General features: G+C 31.1%; 1 protein-coding gene across 7 annotated transcripts in view; it reads left to right on the top strand.

Annotated features, from left to right (window-relative positions):
- The window catches only part of DENND1B (DENN domain containing 1B), a 296,281-nt gene that overhangs the window by 135,982 nt on the left and 139,141 nt on the right, over window positions 1-21,158 (top strand). For 4 of the 7 annotated variants that reach the window (XM_023584048.3, XM_058274918.2, XM_071207634.1 and 1 more), the window contains exons 5-7: window positions 699-818; window positions 13,470-13,539; window positions 17,282-17,362. In XM_023584048.3, the coding sequence (XP_023439816.2) occupies window positions 699-818; window positions 13,470-13,539; window positions 17,282-17,362 (271 nt within the window). Of the gene's footprint in view, window positions 1-698; window positions 819-13,469; window positions 13,540-17,281; window positions 17,363-20,546; window positions 20,607-21,158 lie in introns of all 7 variants that reach the window. The other 3 variants (XM_023584046.3, XM_058274916.2, XM_071207633.1) reach the window with 1 other exon arrangement.

The following is a 21,158-nucleotide window of genomic DNA, read 5'->3' as shown; positions in this document are numbered from 1 at the left end:
TTGGTAGAAAAGTAATTTAATTCTTTTTCCATAATCCTTTTGGCTATTTCAAAACCAAAATTCAGGTGTCAGGGGTATTTTGGGACAAGGAAGCACATGTTGTATTATGGGTTTACAAGGTAAGAGTGTAGGCAGAACCAGGAAAAATATTAATAGATATGTCTTAAGTAGAAGTAAAAATACAATCTAATTATTTGTATTGTATCTTACACTGTAGTATATCATGTATTATGTAGTAAGTTTCTTTTTTTTTTTGGTAGAAATTACATTCTTCTTTTGTACTTGGAAATTTATCCCTCTGTACATGGATAGCTCTAAAAGAGTGTGAAAAAAAAAACTTGATAGTTTATTGTATGGTACTTTATTGGGTGAGAATGTAGACAGAAGAAGCAATTAAATGGAGTTGATGGTGGCTGCCATTAGGTTCTAAAACAACATGATTTGCTACTTAAGCAGTCTTAGATTAATCAGAAAAGAGAGACTAGAGTTGAGTAGAATGACTCAGTCATGATGTTTGACCCATGGTTTGCTTTACACATTTCACACACATATTAATTTTAGAATGTAATTCTGGTTCTGAGAATCAACTGATTGGGAAGGTGGAGCTAGTGCCACATAGAACTATATTCTTGCTTCTGTTTTTCTTCAACAGAATTCTCATACAAGGCTTAACATTTCATAATTTTTAAATATTTTAGGGTATCTCAAAATCAAGTTGGACAGCACTTTACCTTTGTACTGACAGACATTGACAGTAAACAGAGATTTGGATTCTGCAGACTCACATCAGGAGGCAAAATTTGTTTATGCATCCTTAGGTGAGTATTTGTGAAGTAAAAAAAAAATTGTGAAATAGATGAACTGTATCTTCCTTTTGAACTTTGCTATTGTTATACCAATAATTTGGCTTTTATACCAATAATTTGATTTTTTCCCCTCTAAATTGAAGTGAGTTGAAAAATAATTTTCTTTACTTTCTATGTATGGCATCAGTTGGGCTTCAAGATTTATTAGTATTGGTAAAATTTTTCTTGAAAGAACTGACTTTAAAATTAGGAAATATTAAAGATTTAAAGAATATACGAATTTCACGTGTTAAATAGGATATAAGAAAAAATTAAATGAAACTGATGTGTGCCCTTTGCTGTCACTGAACCAGAACTTGGATTTTTGAATGTGAATTGCTGCTTTAAGGCACAGGTTGCAAACTGGGGACCTTGGACAGAAGTGTTTACAGGTGTTTAGTTTGGCCACATGGTGTTTTACAAATTTGAAAGAAGTTGCTAACCTTATAAATTTTGTAAAGTTCTGCATAAAATTCAGATTTCTATTTTGTTTTGAAAACCAGGAATATCTATCTATTCTGGTCATATGCTCCCCCATGGCAGTATTAAACTGGAACTAAGTAGTGGTTTTTTAGTTGTGTCATGAACTTGCCAGTTGCCCCAGTTCCTTACTCTTCTTGCTTCAATAGCTTAATTATCTGCCTTGCCTCAGTAGGTAGTTGAGTGTGTCTCCTGCCTTTGGAGTCAGGATTTGGGTTGCTGGTTTTAGAGAAGGAAGGGTCATAAAGGTTAGCTTCCACAAAATATGTTTTGATGAATCAGAAATCCAGATGTATTCCATAAAAAAAAATAGGTTTCTTTACTGTTATTATAATATGGATATTGACCAAACTAGGTTCTATAGAAAAATGGCTAGAGGAGAGGAAATAATATTTTTAATTTATGAAGTAAAATATTGTGCAAAACTAGTATAAAATTAATGTCTGTTTATTAGCTATATGCCTAAATTTGTATCACTCATTGAGAGTTAGGTTATAAATTTACTCAGAACAACTGTTAAGGAGTTTGAAAAAAATTTTTGAGTCTTTATTCAAAAGGTAATGCTTAACTACTTGATAAGTAATAGAACGTGAATGTGCCTCCTTTCTTGCTTTGGGTACCACTTTTTCATCTAGATAACAATTGCACTTAAAACTTAATGCTTTTATCCAAAAAGTATTATGCTTCCAGTTGTAGTTTTGATTCTTCTACTTTGGAGCAGGTTGTTTGGGTAAGTGGAGGTGGAGTAGCAGTGTGGGAATGGGTGGGAAGCACTCCTTTTATCATTGTGTTTAATGCACAAAGTTCAAAAGCTACAGTTTCAAGGGGAGCAGCATAATCTCATGCACTTTGCCCAGGATAGAAAGACTAGGGCTAAGTGTGCTTTCCGATTTTTATTTATGATTTTAAAAACTTTTTATTAAAAAAATTTCAAGCGTACATTGCAAGAATGGTGCAGTGACCTCTTGTGTACCCTCATCTGACAGTTGTTAACATGCATCTCTCTCTCTGTCCACACATGCACACACATACACACACTCTCTTGCTCTTATTATTGTTGCTGTTGTTTTACTGAACCATTTGAGTGTAAGTTATAGCCATTATTTCTCTACAATATTTTATTTTGCATTTTGCAGCTTACTTTATTACCTTCAAAACCAGTTCCTGAATCAGAAATAGATTAGAAATAAATTAAAAAGTGTGAACCTTTCTCTTTGTTTTAAATCCTTAGAACATTTTGAATACACTCAACCTGTTAATACTTAGCAAACAATTATTGAATGTTCAGAATAACCCCTAGAATTGTGCTTGAAGTATAAACATTCTTAGAAATTTCTGTTTTAATTTACGAAAGCGATCGTTAAGATACACAAATTAGGAACACTAGTTATTTTATAAATGGCTTTAAAAGTAGTATAATGTCCATAGTTCCAACCCAATTGTCATTAAATTGTAGGACACAGATTATAAAGCACTTATAATAATCAAGTTATTTTTATTTCTGCTTCTCAAACTTATATATGGAAGAACACTGGAATATCGCAGTATGCTTTGAATTAGGAATAGTTTATCAACAAAAAATATTGTTACGTAATGTAAATAATTTACAACCCAAATCAGAAGCACAGATGCCAATGAATAAAATCTTTCACATTATGTGATTTTGGTTATTTTATCTTTTATATTTAAATAATTAGTCCTTTTTGATTTGTTCATTTATTTTTTCATTTGACAATGCTTTCTATTAACTGAAAATAGTAGATGTCAAAGCTTTATGAAAACGTCATGGAAGAAAATTTTAAAATTGAGAAAATTCTGTCTTGTGTTGGAATTTTTTTCTAGTAAATTAGATGAAAATTGCCATGCTAAGATTTTAATGTCATATCTTAATTTTAGGCCTAAAAGAGAGTGTGCTAAGTGAGAACCATTGATTTAGAGAATGACTAGTAAATTAGAAAATATTTTGTTTTTACTGTGAACAGGGACTTCAAATATAGTGTAATATGGTAATTTACTTGGGAAGTTGTTTTGGATAGGGTAATATCTGTTTATAAGCTGTAATCAATGCATCTCTTTAAAAATAACTTTAATAAAGCTCCAGTGTTCTGGGGAAAGGACTAATAACATTTTGGGCCTGGTTTGTCCATGAACTAGACTAGGTCCTTTACCACTTTAGATTTAATTTTATAATGTTGAAAGGAGGGATGAAATTATAAATGTACTAAAAGACAATATTGTTGATTTTTAAAAATTAATATGGTAGATAGAATTTCTGTATGTACCAGAAACTGAAAATATTAGCTTACTTGACTATATAGTGATCAAAACTTTGGTGTGGTGGCAAATATTATATAATATAATATGGAAATTTAAGATACAACCACTATAACAGAGAGCTGATAGCCACAACATATAATAAGCACCTATAAGTTAAGAAGAAAAACAATTCAATAGAAAAATAAATGAAGCATCTGAATGACATATTCACAGAGAAATGTAAATGGCATATAAACCTATGACTGATGCTCTACCTTATTAAAGATAAAAGAAATGAGAATATTAGGATTTGCAGAAATTAAAATATTTATTGTTAATAAACATGAGAGGAAACAGACACTTCATGTACTGTTTGTATAACTATAAAATACTCTAACCTTCTGAAGGAAAGTTTAATAATATTTATCAGATTAAAAAATCTCACTGAACTCTTTGACTCAATAGTTCTAATTGTGGGAATTTTAAATCCCAAGAATATTCCCAAGAATGAGAAGAAAAGTATAGACAAAGTTATTTACTACAATACTGCTTATAATAGCAAAAAAAAAAAAAAAAAATTGCAGCAACCTAAGTGTTCCTCAGTAGGGAATTGACTAGGTCTATTATGGTGCATTCCCCATCTCCCTGGGACCCTTCTGCCCCTCCCACTCCCTCTCAATCCCCAAATGTTCGCTCCATGAGGGCAGATACTTTTGTCTGTTTTGCATAATAATATAACCTCACTGCCTAAATAGTGCCTAGCATACCTCTTAATAGATATTTCTTGAGTGAATGAATGAATTAGTGAATGACTAATATAATGGAATATTATTTAGCTATTGGGAAAAATTGCATATGCACATATACACACGGAAGTGGTTACGGTATGTTTTAAAATGATGAAAAGTTTCAAGGTGATAATTAAAGTATGTTCTTATGTTTGTAGAGAAAAAATATGTGTATATGAATGAATATATTTTAAGAAATAGATAATACATAACAAATATTTTTATATTAATATATAATTTTATATATTTATAAAAGTATGTAGAAGGTTATACCCCCAAGTTTAACTTTATATTTTTCAGCATTTATCCATATTTTGCAATGAGTGGAAATCATTTTAGTGTTTTTTTCTCCTCTAAAATTCTAAGATGTTAGAACTGTAAATAGCATATTTAGTGAAAAATTTAGCCAGATCACTTTTTGTCAAGTAAAATAAATGTTTGCAGGATGGGAAATTATCTTACTAGTGTGTCTTAAAGTTTTAGCATAGGCACTTGAAAAGCATTCAGTTAGCTGATGTTTATGGTATAGCAGAATTAAGAATGCAAAGGGGACAGTTGTTTCATTCCATGTCTTTGAAACTCGGGTTCACAGTGTGAAAGAATGACCTTTGAAAGAGAAAAAAATCTTTTGATGGGATGACTTTCTCATCACTATTTTGGTGCCAGATATTAGTGTTTCCCTGTAATTTCAATGGGAAATGTTTAACATTGTTGAAATGCTTTTTGAAGTAGTTAAGAAAAATGCTACTACACCTAAAATTTATTTTTTTCCCTTTCTAACATTATTCATTTATTTGACTTCACTGTATCCTTAAATTGTAGTAGAAGAGAGTTTCTTTTTCTTTTTTTTCAATATAAAACTAAGATTTAGAATAAGTAGTAATTTTGGTGGGTTCAGAAGTTAGTGGGGGGTAGAAAGTAGGGTGATCTAATGAGCTATTCATAGTATTGGTAAATACATATTTAATTCTTTCATATAACTATTGACAATATGTTCATCACTGGATAAAACTTTACGAAGGGATATGGCCAGATACATTGTCTTCTAACAAAGAAGATTCTTTCCAAGTTAACCTGACTGTTTTATCAACGCTCAAAGTGTGACATTTTAACCAGAGCAGAAGGCTCAACTGTATTATCCATTATCCAGCTAACATTTTTCTCTCTATGTAGTTTGTTCATGAGATAGTGGGACAGACTCTTGCAAATTTTGCCTTTAACTACAGCACTGCCTGTTGTACCATTGTACTGTCTCAAACAGGAGTTGAGTTTAGCTGCACAAAATTGTACTTTGTGAAAAAGGTACTAGTTCTGAGGGATAACTGTCTCCTTTTTTAAGAGTACGTATCATTCATGCTTTTAATGAAAATATCACGTATATCAAAGTGGTACCTCTCCATAGCCTAGCAATGCTACTAGAAATGTCAAGGAAGCAGGAAAATTCTGTTACAAAGGTAAGCTCTGCATCAGCATCTAGGGCATCTAGAAGCTGCAAACAGGCTACTGGCAAGCTGTACCCAGCCCATGCTCATGTATTATGTGGTCAACAGTGCTGTTTTTGTTGTTTAATAGAACAAATTGATAACTTCAAATTTGGGCGAATTCACTTAAAAATCTGGATTTTTTTGTTCCTCTTAAAAAAAACACAAAAACTAAAAAAACCTGGCAATATTAGCCATTCATTTTCCCTTTGCAACAAATGCCTAGAACCAGGTAGTGACTTCTCCTTTGAATGTGTCATGCGCTATTTGGATCACCATACAATTTCCTGTTGGTAGACACCTGACCTGCTTCTCTCCTTTGAGCTCCCTACATCTAGTTCGAGGTCCTTGTAGGTATTTGAATTCAAAACCATTGATACGGAACAAGTGCCCAACAGGAAGTCCTATTGTTCACTTTTTTTTTTTATCAGAGAAGAAAATGGTCCAGGGTGTACAAAATAATGCAATGATTAAAATATTTTAACAAGATTCTATTGCACAATTTAAAATAAAATTTTTTAGCAAAAAATAACATCTTTTTCTTTTTAAGAAAATATTTAAATCCAAAATTTTTGATCTGGCCTTAAGCAAGGTAGATAGCTTTGGTAGATAAATATTATAATATATATAAGCTTACCTTGATATGGGAAGAAATGTTATTATCTACATGCTTTTATTTTTGTGTTTTTAATGTATTAATAATTTTAAAACAATATATGTTCAAAACAATTTTAACTAGTGTATAAATTCTTAAACTATCCATGTTAATTTTTTTTTCACTAAATTTTACTGTTTCAAAATCAGTCAAAATCTGTTCTCTACAGTCAACTAGGTAAGCCCTAGAAAGTTTTAAAAAATTACACTCAACATATAGAAATGATTAAGATATTTACCTTGAATTTTAAAAAGCTGAAAATAGCAATTTCTTTAACAAAGAATAATTGTATCTCTCATAGTCTTATAAACATGTATACATGTAAAACAAATACATTAGGGCTAATTATCTTAAAACAAAAGGGAGGAGATTCCTTAAAGGTTAATTTTAGGATTATTTCTTTAATTCTCCTTAAGGACATGGCAAAAGACAGATGTATATAAAAAGTCATGAATCCATTTTATGGCAGTAAGAAGACTTCCCCCACACTTGTGCTTCTACTCTAGAGCTGATAAAACTTTTACATTCAAAAGTCAAAGGTTAAATAAAGGAAAGGAAATGTTTTTTGTCAAATAGTCAGGTAACCACTAACAGTCTAAGTGATCAGCAGGAACCTAACTTCTAGTAATCAAATAAAACTAAGGAAACTGCCTTTCCTTAGAAAAACGTCTAATGTCTAGAGGCTGTTTTTCTGTCTGGAAAATTGACACAAAATGTGTAAAATTGAAACATTCTGCTTCTAAGGGATTTTCACAAAGGAAGAGTGTGAAAGCCTCAAATTTGGTATGAGTTAAAGGGGTCCAGGGAGGACTACAAAGACCCTAAACATAAATCTGTCTTCTTTATAAGAGTATTTCATTTTGAACCCTTGGCGACAATTTTATAGTTGTAAAATTGTGTTAATCAAATTAGAAAAAAGTTACTTACTTTTTGTTAGCATAAATATATGAAAACAGTGCTAAATACAAACATTGGCAAGATTTAAACCAGTATTATCTCAAGATATTTTTGAAATCTTGAGAAAACTAGGATAGGCGTATCAGAGTTAAAACATAATAGTGCTGAATATTTAAAATTAAACATGAACTTTTAAATTTAATAAACCTAAAATATAATATTTCTTCTAGAAATTGAACAAAATTCATAGAAATCCAAGGAATACCAATTTTAAAATATTTTAATAGCAAAAATCCAGGGGAAGACATCATTTTTATAGCATTGTGTGCAAATGTTCTGGCTTAGAATTCTAAGATAAATCTAAATTACTTTCACATCTTATTATTGCATCATCCAGGAATGGAGGAAAAGTAGCTTTAAAGCATTATGTGTAAACTTTCTAACTTAGAATTCTAAGATAGAGCATTTTAAAAAATTAATAAAGTACATAAGTCACTTAGCAGAGGGATTAGCTCATAGTAAACAAACTTTGGTGCTCCTGTTAATTTATTTTCGTTAAGTATTATTCTTATCATTTAAAACCTAAAAAATCTTTGCTACTCAGGAAATTTATGTATTCCAGGTAAGAATGTTAGTAACTGATGAAAAAACTATAATCAGAAGAGAAATAATCTTTACGTGAAACTTCAGCTTTTAAGGAAAGAAGTGAACATGGTTAAAGATGCGTTATATATGTATTCCTGTGACTTATTTATGCTGGTATTTTGTCACTTTTTCCACAAATTTTAACCCTAATAAATATGTGGATTCGAAGAAGACCAGGATACCCTACAAAACTGAATGCAAAATTACTTGAAGTCTTTGGTCAGGAACCAGCTAACAGAATATCCGCATAGGAACTTCTGTCATATATCCTGGAAAACAGCAGCCTGTTATGAAAAAAGTTGAACTATTATTTAAGAGACTTGATTGTTCCAATCAATACTAGGAATAGCTCATTAGATCACCCTATCTTCTACCCCCTGCCCTCAAAATTACTACTTATTCTGAGTCTTGGTTTTATATTGAAATAAACAAAGAAACTTTCTTCTACAATTTAAGGGCATAGTGAAGTCAAATAAATGACTATTGTTTTAAGGGGAAAAAAAGACAGAAAATAAATTTTATGGAATAAAAATAGCATGTGACACTTTGAAGCTGGGTGCATCACAGAAAATCCTGTTCTTAAAGCTAATCTCTGTGCATGTAAACCTACTGCAGATGGAACTTTTTGATACGACTGAGTTAAGGGACTTTCCTTTTCATTAAATTACTTTGGTAGGGCATGACCCAGGGTTGGTCTATATCCTCTTACTGGAGTCCTGTATAAACAGAGGAGTAAAAAGCCACAGACACAAAGAAAGCTGCAGAGAAAGAAAGAAGCCTCCAGAAGTTGAAGTCAACACACCTGGAAGAGAGAAAAACTGTAGATGAGTGAACCTGGAGCTGAAGCAATGAGGCCTGGAGGGGAGGGGAGAGAAGTGAATGCTGCTATGTGCCTGGTCACTCACAGGTTAGCCTGGGGAGAAAGTGAGCCTGGAGGAGAAAGCAGAGATTGGCAGAGCTGCCATTGTGCCCTGCCACATGGCAGGAGTCCAGGGTCACCAATAACCAACCTTCAGTGAGGAAACATCTCAGATGATGCCTCGATTTGGACATTTTTCCAAGCCTCAGAACTGTAAGCTTGTAAGTTAATAAATTCCATTGTAAAAACCAACTCATATCTGGTATATAGCATTGGCAGCCTTTACCCAAACTAAAACAAAGCTTTTCTCCTAACTACTTTGCAAAACATTTTAACCATGTTGAACATTTCACATTGAAATGACAGGGGAACACTAATATCTGGCTCCAAGATGGTAATGAGAAGGTCACCCCACTAGCAATATTTTTTATCTTTCAACGGTCATTCTTTTGCACTGAGAACCCAAGTTTCAAAGGTATGGAATGAAATACCTTCTCCTTCCCATTCTTAATTCTGCTATACTGCAGTCATTAGCTAACTGACTGCCTTTCAAGGGCCTGTACTAAAACTGTAAAACACACTAGTAAGATAATTTCCCATCCTGCAAAAATACTATTTTACCTGAAAAAATAATGATCTGGCTAAATTCTCACTAATTTTGAATATACTATTTATAGTTAATTTTAGAACAGAATTTTAGAATTTGAAATCCATAAAATTTAACTTTGTTGTAATAGTTTTTAATATGCTAGTCTGGTTATAGATGGTCATAGAGGAGTCTCTGACATCATAGTTTTGGCAGTACTCTACACAAGTAGGGTCCAGTGTTGAATTGGGTAATTAGTAGAATGAACATGAGAAGAAAATTCAGCATACTTTTGTATAAAAGAAGAAACACTGCCTGGGAAAGGCAGAATGAAGTTTAGTGAAGTTATTAGTATCTGTTGAATTAAAAAATAGTAATAGTTATATAAGTACCAAAATGCCTAACACAAATAAGAACTGTTAAATTTGTAAAAGTGACCTAAATAAGGACATATTAATCAATTTTTTATTAATTCAATTTTTTGACCACACAAAAGAATTAATAACCTTAAAGTTAAATTGAGCAAAGATTAGCTTCCTAATGAAAAATTAGGCTCAGATGTTTCTTCACAATTTAAAAGGAAATTGAAAGATAAAGACATCCAAATAAAAATGATAATGTAAAAATGAGAAAACCAGAATATTTAAAGGGGTGTTAAAGTATTTGGTCTAGAAAAGAAGAGAGATTATTTGTCACTTCATAATCATTTGTAATCATAAGCTATTTGTTATATTTTTTTGTTTTTAGAGTGAACCAGGAAAAAATAATGAAAGTTAAATAAGGTTTTACTTTATTTAAAAAAGGAGAAAATGACAAGGGTGAACAGATAGACATGAAACTAAACTAACATCAATTAATTTTGCTGTAACTAAAGTTTCTTAAGTTTCTTGAGAATAGAATAGAAATAGACAACCTTAAATAGATTGTCTCAATTTATCTGAATGTATAGATCTTAACTACATGACACATTGAAATTTCCTTGAAATAGCAATTTCTTCAGAGCATTAGAAGTTGAAACGTGAGTACAAAATGACTACAGATGAAGGAAATTGTACTCTAACCATGTAACTATAGTGTATCTTGGTAGAGGAAATCTCCATGAAAATTACTTCAATTATAGTGACTATAGAAAATGTGACATGCTAATTTGTATTACATTGTTGATTATGTAAAAATGGTATTTGTTATCTTTAAAGGTTATTATTATTTTTAAGTGAAATTTACAGTAAAATAGCCACCTAAGCTCTAGGGCTTGAAGAGTTGAATCATTTAAATACAAAATTTGAGATTATCAATTTCAAATTCTCATTTTCAGATTTCTCAAAAACAGATTTTCGTATACCTATCAAATTTTTCCAGGCTTCCTTACATAGTTGTCAACATTCTTGTTGAATACATGCTGTCCCAACTTCTCCCTCTCAAAGCCCTCAGTTGTGTTTCAGACTTACCTGTTTGCTTTCTAGGCTTTGGCACGATTAACCTGCATTTACCTGTTCTTTTATGGTGTTTCATTTCTTATCTCCTTCATCTCTTATATTCCTGTTTCTTGCTTCACTCCCTCATATTGAAGCATTCTTTAGTAACCTGGTACAGAGGTGGTATCTTTTTAATCATATATGACATTAATTGATATTTTTCCGGACATAGAACTCTCAATTGCAAAGAATTTAACCTCTGCATTTTGAAGACATCACTTATCTTCTAACTTCCTCGTATTGCTGTTCAGAAGTTCAATAATACTTTGAATTTCATCCTTTTGTATGTTACCTATTTTGTCTCTTGGAAACTTAGACTTCTCTCATGATCATTCCCTGTTTTGGAATTTCACAGTGATGTTCCATGGCTTGGCTCATTCATTGTACAGTTCACCCAGAGGCCCTTTCAATCTAAGGATTCATGTCTAAATTTCTGGGAAATTTTCCAATTTTTAAAAATTTTCTTATTTCCTCTTTTCTTTCTTTTGCAATTATTATTTGTCAGTTGCATGATATTTCATATTGATGTGCTTATATTTCAACCTTATTATCCATCTATTTATTTCTTTATTCTAGTTTTGGGGAGATTTTCTAGTGTTATCATCTAACCTTTTTATTGATTTTTTTTTTCAGCTTTTATATTTTGCATTTTTAAGAGCACTTCCTTGTTCTCTGATAATTTTCTTCCCTTCCTTCTTTGCTTCCTGGCTCTCCCTTCCCCCTTCCTTCTCTGTCTCCCTTTCTTCCTTTGTTTTGTTTCAGCTCCTAACGATGTTAATGATAATTTTTTGATGTTCTCTTCTGCTGTTTGTATTGTCTGTGCCTTTGTGGAATTGCTCTTATGTTTGTATTAGTTTCTATATTTCCTCAAATAATTGATGGTTAGACTGTTTATATTTAAGAGGGAGGCAATAAAACTGGATTGGAAACATTGTATTTGCAGAGGGACAGTGGTAGCTTTCAAGCCAAGAAAGTGGGTCCTTGTGGTGCTTTTTTCTTTGAGAGACTTCCAGATCAGTGTTTCACAATCAGGAACCTAGGCTAGTCATTTTCCTGTCTTTTGGCATGCAAGCTTTGTTTCCTCTCTTCTGCTTAGTCAGCTATCACTTCTTGTTCATATACCATCTTTAAAATATTGTTCACCTGTATTGCCCTCTATTGTTTTATCTCAATTTCTTAGTGTCCTCATTAATTTACACCCTTTTGACTCCTTCACTTGTCACTTTATTGGCATTACCAGAAGGCACAGAGGTAAATCCTTGGATTCAATATGCCACATTTAACCAGAAGTTGGTTAGATTTTAAAAAATATCTTAGACATTTTGCATATTATTACATAGTATTTATAATTTTACAGAGCTCTGGAATATTCTGTTGAGTAAAGATTCCATAGTTTACCCAACTGTTGTATTGTTATGACTTTAGTTTGTTCCTGATTCAAAAAGAATCATTCATAGTCACTAATAAATCAGATATTATCTGAAAACTGTACATGAAATCCTGTTTTTCTAAACTCTATTCATTTTTTTTAAATTTAAAATCTGTTTTATATATATGTACCTTTGTCAATCTATAATCATGTAGAAAAAAATATTAGTATTTTCTCTTAGAAAGTGGTCTGCTGTAGTAATGCTTTGAAGAGAAGAAAAAGATGGCTAACTGATCATTAACATCATTGTTGTGTTCTTTCTTTACTGTTCTTTTATATAAAAGTTGTACGTTTTAATGAATATCAATTAAAATTTTGGGGAATATTTAAAATATACTAATACCTTAATTTGTTAATAATGAACACAACTTTTATTTCATACAAACCGTTTTTGCATTTACTATTTAACTTTCATAATAATTGCTAGTACTTTTATGTAGCAAAATGAATAAAGTTACTTTTAAATTATATTTGGTTTTGGCATTTAAAGCCATTGATTACAGTTTTCAGTATAGGTTTTTTGCTGTTTGTATTGTTATTTATTTTGAAATTTAGCATACTACTTAAAAAGCAATTCCTGAAGAATTTGTAATTGAAACATAGTTCTATTGTATTATATATTTAATTGAGACATAATTTAAAAGAAATAATTTGTATCTTTTGCTTTAAAAGCTGAATACCTCTTTTAAAACATGTTTTTTATTTTATATTATAATTTTTATTAAAGTGGTTTATTTTTACCCTATGAATGCTTTTAGTGATTATCAGGAAATAGCATTAGGTGATTTAAAATATTGCTGACATAAAATAGAAAAGTGTAATATACAACTTTTAAAACTCAATTTAGGATTCTGACTTACTTTATAAAAACTAATAATAGCTAAAACATAAAATTCCACTGAGACATGGATGTAACATGGCTATAAGGAGAACATGGATGTAATTCCTTTCCCTCCTCTAGGATCAGCCTGTTTTAAATGATATTAAACTCAATGTTTGTTTTTTTTTTCTGATTATTTCTTGATTCTAAATTATATATATATATATACATTTTTCAATGATTTTTTTTTCAGTTACCTGCCATGGTTTGAAGTTTATTACAAGCTCTTAAATACTCTGGCAGATTACTTGGCGAAGGAACTGGTAAGCTGTTATTTTTTCTTAAAATACAAAAAACCCCCAAAACTAAAGATTGTTTTTGAATTAACCATCCTCTCTGGGATGATAATTTGGTAAATTCTTTTCCTTAATCATTCTTTGGTTCTTAACAAGGGCTCCTTTTATTTTACTAAGATGTTAGCAGTGCTGTATGACACAGTTTAATTCAAATAAAAATTTTTTTGGCCCCTAATAATTGCCTGTTGTTGCTTTCTAATTTCCAAACTCAAGGAATACTTTCCATTCTCTGGTTATCTCTAAATTTTCATTAAACATTCCCTCGCTCTTGAGATTGTATTTTTCTAGTTTGTCTTCACATCATTTTTTTCTTATTTTTATTCTTTAGACTCTTTTTTGGGCCCTTTTCCTCCACCTCTGCCTTCACCTAAAATTTTGGTGTCTCTGTGTAATATTCTTTTTTCTCTTTTCTCTTCACTCTATGTATTACTTATGAGGCTTTTAAGTACTACCATATGCTGATCTTCAAGAATACTTTTTCTTAAAACTCTTGTTTATATCATTTCACTACTTACATAATGTCTCAGGAGCTCCCCTTTTTCTTTGGAATAAAATCTAAGCTGACATATAAGAAGCTTCATGATCTGGCTTCTGACCCTTACCAGTTAATCTGCCCCCACTTTGCCATAAATATTGTACCAACCAACTAATCTGAGCTACTTTTATTTCCCAGAACATAACTGTACGGGACCATCAAGATTATATGCCATCCATTTGGGATTACTGGCAAAACACTCATCAATGTAATTATCTGTAAAAGGAAATTTTGCCTAAACTCTCCTTCTTCAGATACTTTCCTTGACTACCCAGGCTAAGTTAGGTGATGCCTGCTCTGGTTCCCAAAGCACTCACACTGGGTTGTACTTCTTTGTCTACAGGTGTGATTTGAATCTCTTCTATCTCCGTTTCCTCATTGGCAGCTAGGTATTGAGTATAGAGTTACTGAATAAATAAAAATACATTAGAAAAATTATGTTTACTTTTTAGACCTCTGTATCACAATTGAAGGAACTGATATCTAGATATTTTGCTATTTTTATTAACTAAAATCACTAAGTTAATGCTCTCCATGAAATCATGGACAAAATTGTAGAAAGGGCTTTTTTTTAGATAGTAATATTTTAAGAAAGAATTTCATTCTCACCCTAAATTTTCCTATAGGAGAAGTTTATTTTAAGCTTTCCTGTATACTGTTATTTATTTCCTTACCTTATGTTTAAAGTTCCAGTGTTCTAAACAAAATTCAGTTGAATCTGAAGCAAAACATTCTCATAGGCAAACTACTTTAGGTTTTTACTAAAATTTATGGTATAGCCTTTGTAAATGCAGTCTAGATGAAAATATATAGACTACCTAATATGCTGTACCAGGCACTATGTTGAACATTGACAGAATCTATATATGAAGATAAATGATGATAAGAATTAGAGTTTTTGCTTTAGGTAAATTGGTAGAAATATTTTATGTTTTCTTTAACAGGCTAATAAAAAAATAGACTGGTAGAATCAGGTTAGTGGTCATTAAGTATTTTTTATCAAAATTGTTTAGAGTGAATTATTTTAGTATTACACAGATGATAGAAATATAATTTTCTTATATTTTGGTAATACTTTTAAAAGTAATATCAAAATCAACTTATAATTTATTTTGAATTAAGTAAAAGTGGTGGATAACGAGGAAATGTGACATGGATAACCGTAATTATATGTAAGCTTATATATCTTTTTAATAAAGGGGTTAAATTTCATTTCCTACTTACTCGGGTTAATAGTGCCTTAAAGGGATGATCCTAAGTAATAGGAGAAGGGGGTCACCTACAAATTTTAAATCTTCACAGATATTCTCCAAGAAACTTAATGTAGTAATTGACAATAAAAATTTTGCTGGACTTTGGCAATGTAGTTTGATTGAACTTTATACTATAGACCTGAAAGCCTGGATTTAAGTTCTGCTCTACCATTTACTATCCTTGTGACTTTGATCAACATACAACTTCTGGAAGTCAGATATTCATTTCTGTCATTTGCAAACTAGGGATGATATTTTTCCCCCTAAGATAGACTTACGTGTATTATTAATAAGTTAACACACTCTTTTCATTCTTCTTGTGAGCAAAGCATGACTCCCAATTTGCCAGTTAAATTTCATTATTATGATACAATTGCAAGTTTTTAGTATTTGTCAAAATACTTCTTTGTGTGTATTATCCTCCCTACATTTGATTTGTTTAATGCTGTGAAATATACTTTAAAAGGTCATTTTACACTTGAAAAAATTTATGTTGTAGCTATATAGTCTTCTTTTTTCAGATAATTGGAAATAAAACTTTAATTTTTACAATGAAACTCAAAACCAGAAATCTACTTTATGATAATTTCTTGGTCTTTTTTGATGAAAATACATGTGGAAAAAATATTAATCACATTATTTATCCAAATTTTGAATACTTTAACTTTACTTAGTAGTCCTTCCTGATAAATTATACTTCTATACATGTCATATGTCATGTTGTTCTCCCTGAACATCAGTAAATACTGTAATGCATGAAAGAAAATAGCCAAGAGCAAAACCATGTAATTTTGGTTTCCTAAGGAGAGGAGATAGGGAAGACTGCATTTGTACTTCTAATTTGGGTAAAATTACTTTAAGTTCATAGTATTTATTAAATAACCAAAAGAGCAAATTCAGTGTTTATGTTGGACTAATATTTAGATAACTTTAAAAATTCAATTTATGTTTATTTGGTCAACATAGGACAAGTACCGGAGAAGTTTCAAAAGCTAGACTTTAAAAAAATTTTGAGTAGCCATATGAATTTTATACGGATAGAGGACCAGTAATACCCACAGTATTCTATGTTGTATTTCATTGTTTCAATGGTCAGGAAAAAAAAAGTTTATAGTCTTTTTTTTTTTTTTTACGGTCATTCTAAGGGGAATTTCAAGTAGGCAGTTTTGGTTGAATACTTCTGTAGGCATTTATAGAGACCTGATTTTATTATGTTTGGATATCAATGGATAGACAAAATACTAAGAAAATTGGGAGAAGCTAAGTGTGTAATATCCAAGTCTCTTAGAATTAATTATTACCTTCCCTAAATGAGTGCCTTTTCCTTTGGTTTATTCTCCCCAACATAAAAATTTAAAAAGAGAATAAAAGTAACTATGTTTATAAAATGCTACCTTTGCATATTTATTACTGGATTTGTGTGTGTGATTTAGAGAAAGTCAGTGGGCACATCAAGGAACATTACTGTGCAACTCCTATGAAGTAGAATTAATATTATATTTTATTTAATTCCATTTATTATGCATCAAATAGTGACCAATAATTACTTAGAAAAGAAATAGTCGAATGACTTCTACAATTATAGGCATATCTTAGTACATTAACGTTACTTAAACTATTCTTATTAACAATTAGGTTTGGGATTTTAAAATGAAAATGCAAAATCAGACAAATCTGTGATCTGATAAAAAGTTGTATCACTATTTTTATTTAATCCTGTTATTGGATTTAGTGACTTAAATAGTTTCTTTGTAGTTATTAATTTAAATATTGAATTTCAATTATTTGAAACGTTTCTGTGGAAAGCAATTATAATACAATGTATAATATGAGAAAGCTGAATGGTTGGTTTTATCAAGTAGTTTTATGTTTGTGCTTGGTATAAATTTTTATTTATGAAATCTGCTTTTGTTTCCACTAGGAAAATGATTTGAATGAAACTCTCAAATCACTCTATAACCACCCAGTACCAAAGGCAAACACTCCTGTCAATTTGAGTGTGGTAAGTATTCAGTTGGATGTTGTTTTGTTGGAGTCATAATAGTTTTTCACTTAAGAATGCACACATAGACATACACACGCATAACACACCTCAGCAAACTCTCTGCTGAGTCACCTTTCTCCTAGGAAGACCTGAGTCTAGTACTAACATTACTAGGCAAATGATACTGAGACTTTAAACATGCTTTAATTATCATAATTAGATAAGTTGTGTATGCATTTTGGTAGCTATTAAATCCCAGATATTTTTTGATTATGCACTAAATCTGTGAAAAAATTTTAGTTGTCGGAGAAACATTTCCAATTTAAATCAATGTGAAATAAAGGAATATACATGGACACACTCACAAATATCCCTCCAAAAAATGAAATAGTAGTAAAGAATCAAAAATGGCATACAGCATATAACTGTATGATAAAAATTCTGAGTGAAAAGTTCTTTCTTTTTTCACCATGCTTCATCATATATAGTGTAAACAGAACATTATAAATGAAGTTTGTCAAAATAGCAATCCTGTGTTAGGCTAGATTATTTAGATACCAGTATATAAAAACACACTTGTTGTGTTCTTTTGATGTTTTATAAATCTTGATGGTTCATTATCGTAAAATGTCCATGTTCTCGTTAATATTCTTTTATTTGTCATAACAAATAAAATATTAAAATTTATTCATATCCATTTTAGTTCCTCCAAAAGAATTACAAACTTTTGTCATGATGAAGAAGAAAAATGTAATAATGCCAGGGAAATTTAGAGAAAAACTAACTCAAAATATATATAATAGTAATAATAGTTCTATGTGTTAGTGTCAGATAGGGAAATTGTTATCCTGATTATATTTTTTTCTTTGGTAATGACTTTCTTTTTGCCTAAAATTTTCCCTGTAATTTCATTTAATAGTAGTGTTCTCTTACATCACTCTGTTCTTTTAAGTTCTCACTGTCAGTACCCTACTTCAGGTGCTTGCACTTCCGTTTTTAGCCTAGAGGCTCTCCTTCCAGACCTTTCTGTAAAAGACTGACGTATTTATCTTCCTTAAACTTTATAAAGTTCTCTGCTGAAAACATTTTGTCCCTGCCCATTTTCTTTAGAATTTGCCCAAACTTTTGGGGGGCTAGGCTTTTAGGACCTTCCACTTTGTGATTTCAATCCAAGTTTTCATTTTTCTGTCTCACTGTTTTCCCCTAAATTGATTCTCTGCTCTGGCCACATTGTTCCTTTCAGCTTCTTGAATGAATATCCTGTTTTCTCAATTGCACACTTTCCTTTTATACTCAGACTTCTTTGTAGAATATCCATCTTTAGACTAGAACCAGCTTAATTCCCATCTTTATAAAACCTTTTCTTGCCATAACAGTTTAAGATGCCCTTTCTTTCCTGTGAACTTCTCTTTTGCTTTAATGTCTGTATTCTTACTTGTTACATGCTGCCAAAGTGGACATTTTTAGTAGTGCAAAATATCATTTGGATATTGGGGGCTGGAGCGCTAGGACAAACTAGAATTTTCATCCAAATTTGTATCTTCAGCAGACATAGTATAACGTATGTAGAGCATAGAGAAGGCTAAGGTCTGAAGCTTGGGAATTACCAACAGAGGCTAAATGGAAAGAGAAAGGAGAGCTAGTGAAAGAAAAGACTCAATTGAGGAGAAATTCAGACTTGTAGGTCATTGAAGCCAAAAGAATGCCAGGTTTATAGTTGATGGAAAAGCATCCCAAGGAAAAGGTCAAGGAATGAAGAAAAGCCTTGGATTTTCCAAAAAGAAGCCATCTTTCTTTAGAACTGTTCTATTTATAAAGTGATTCTAACACTTTATTAAAGAGTGAGGGAAAGTATAGGTGGTAAGATAATGGAGGCAGCTGTTGTACACTATAAAGGATAAATAAAAATATACTCTCTTTAAGCTTAGCAAATAAATTTCTTGCAAAAATACATCTCTAGGGGATCGGATATAACTCATTGGTTGAGCACTAGCTTCCCATGTATGAGATTCAATCCCCAGTACCACTTAAAAACAAAACAAAACAGAACAAAACAAAATACAACTCTAAAATACTTTATATTGAAACACTTCACCTTTTTCCTAAGAACCATAAACCAAAGGCGTCTAGGCCTCTTTATTTAAGTTCTTTGTTCATAGAAAATCAGCATAGTACACTAGGAAAAACAGTGAATTAGAAGATTTTGTGTGAAGTTAATCTCTTTTGATCCCTTTTCTGCATTTGAGAAAGCGAAAGAATCAACATTTAGAGAGAATCCCAAAGTTATTGGGATTCCCAAAGTTATTGGGGAATTACATGAAATAATGTATCTAAATATACTATGAAAAACTGTTCAAGTGTGAGTAGTTAGTGCATTGAAGTTTCATCTAATAAGGAGAAGTAATTTTTCATTGCAGTTGAAATGATGTTGTTAAAGGAATTCAAGTAACTGTTTCTGTTACTTTGTATAATAACTTTTCCACAATTAAACCTTCTTTCTTGTAGGCTTTTTAATCAATGGCCTATAAAAGCTTTTGAATCATGTATACCTGTTCTCAAGTTTCAATATATTTAGTATTGATAAAATTAGCTGGGAGATAAAATGTTGCTCTACCTTTTGTTCAAAGTTCATTAAATTTCATTTGATTTTAGGGATAGTTTACTAAGGTAATATGCCCAGTGCTGTGCTGGTAATGAGTGGCAAAGCTGAGATTATAACAGTTGTCTGCAGTTGCTGGTAGAGATTTGAGTTTCATGGTGCCAGATTAAATTGATAATCATGGGAGTTTTTGTTCCCCCACAAATAAGTAGAAAATTGTGGAATTTTTTTTTTTGCAGAATTTCCAGTGGAAAAATATTATAAGCCCTAAGAGAGAGACTAGTATGATTTTCTAACAATTTCATATTTCATGAATACCCCAGCACATGAATTTTTCAAGACTTGGAATTATAGCCATTAGAATTTCACAGAGACGATCTTATGAAAAGTTAATATTTAATGTCAATGCTTATTTTAAAACTCTATGTCAAAATCATTAAATACCCATGGCATTTTGTACTCACAAAAGAAAATTACTTTAGGATTTGTTAAGCTTAATATTAGCAATGTGACTACATGGGTTTGTCTCAGATACACAGCAAGTTGTTGTGTAAGCTTCTCCCATCAAAGTAAAATATTCATTTTTCTCTCATATATTATAAGAACCAAGAGATATTTATTGCCAGTGAGCAAGTTCTGAAAGATCAGCCCTCCCTAGTACCGGTGAGTTAAAAGGGCATTGACTTCTAAACATTGCTATTAAATTGAGAAAATAATTTTTTAAGATTCACTTCCGGCTTTGGGATATGGTAAATTTGACTCTTCTAAGAAAATTAATCATTTGGAGTATATTTTCTGTTTATACTGTCTTTTAAGGAATAGTTTTATCAAATACAGTGCTATTAAAAATCCTTCAAAAGTAATAGCAACTAAGAGAAGACAAATAAATGCATAGTCTCCATTTTCAGTAGTAGTAAGATTGAAGTGCATTCACAGCATGAGATTCCTGTCACATTACTTCGTTTGTCACAAGATGTCAGGAGACCTTGTGATTTATTTCATATTCTTCTTCCACCTCAGAAAATTAAACCTTAATGGCTGTGTAAACTAGCCTTGTTCTGACTAGTTCCACTGTGTTCATTATTGACCAGAATATTTCTTTTCTAAATTATAAGTGGTATTCAGTACGTCCTTATGTGATTAAGCTTTTTAAAATAATTTTGGAGATTGATATGAACAGAAAATAAAACATTTTTTGGTGATTTAGGTATACTC

The sequence above is a fragment of the Dasypus novemcinctus genome, chromosome 13 (assembly GCF_030445035.2).
Source record: "Dasypus novemcinctus isolate mDasNov1 chromosome 13, mDasNov1.1.hap2, whole genome shotgun sequence".
NCBI lineage: Eukaryota > Metazoa > Chordata > Mammalia > Cingulata > Dasypodidae > Dasypus > Dasypus novemcinctus.
Note: the sequence above shows the minus strand (reverse complement) of the source record. Positions and strands in the feature narration are given on the sequence as shown.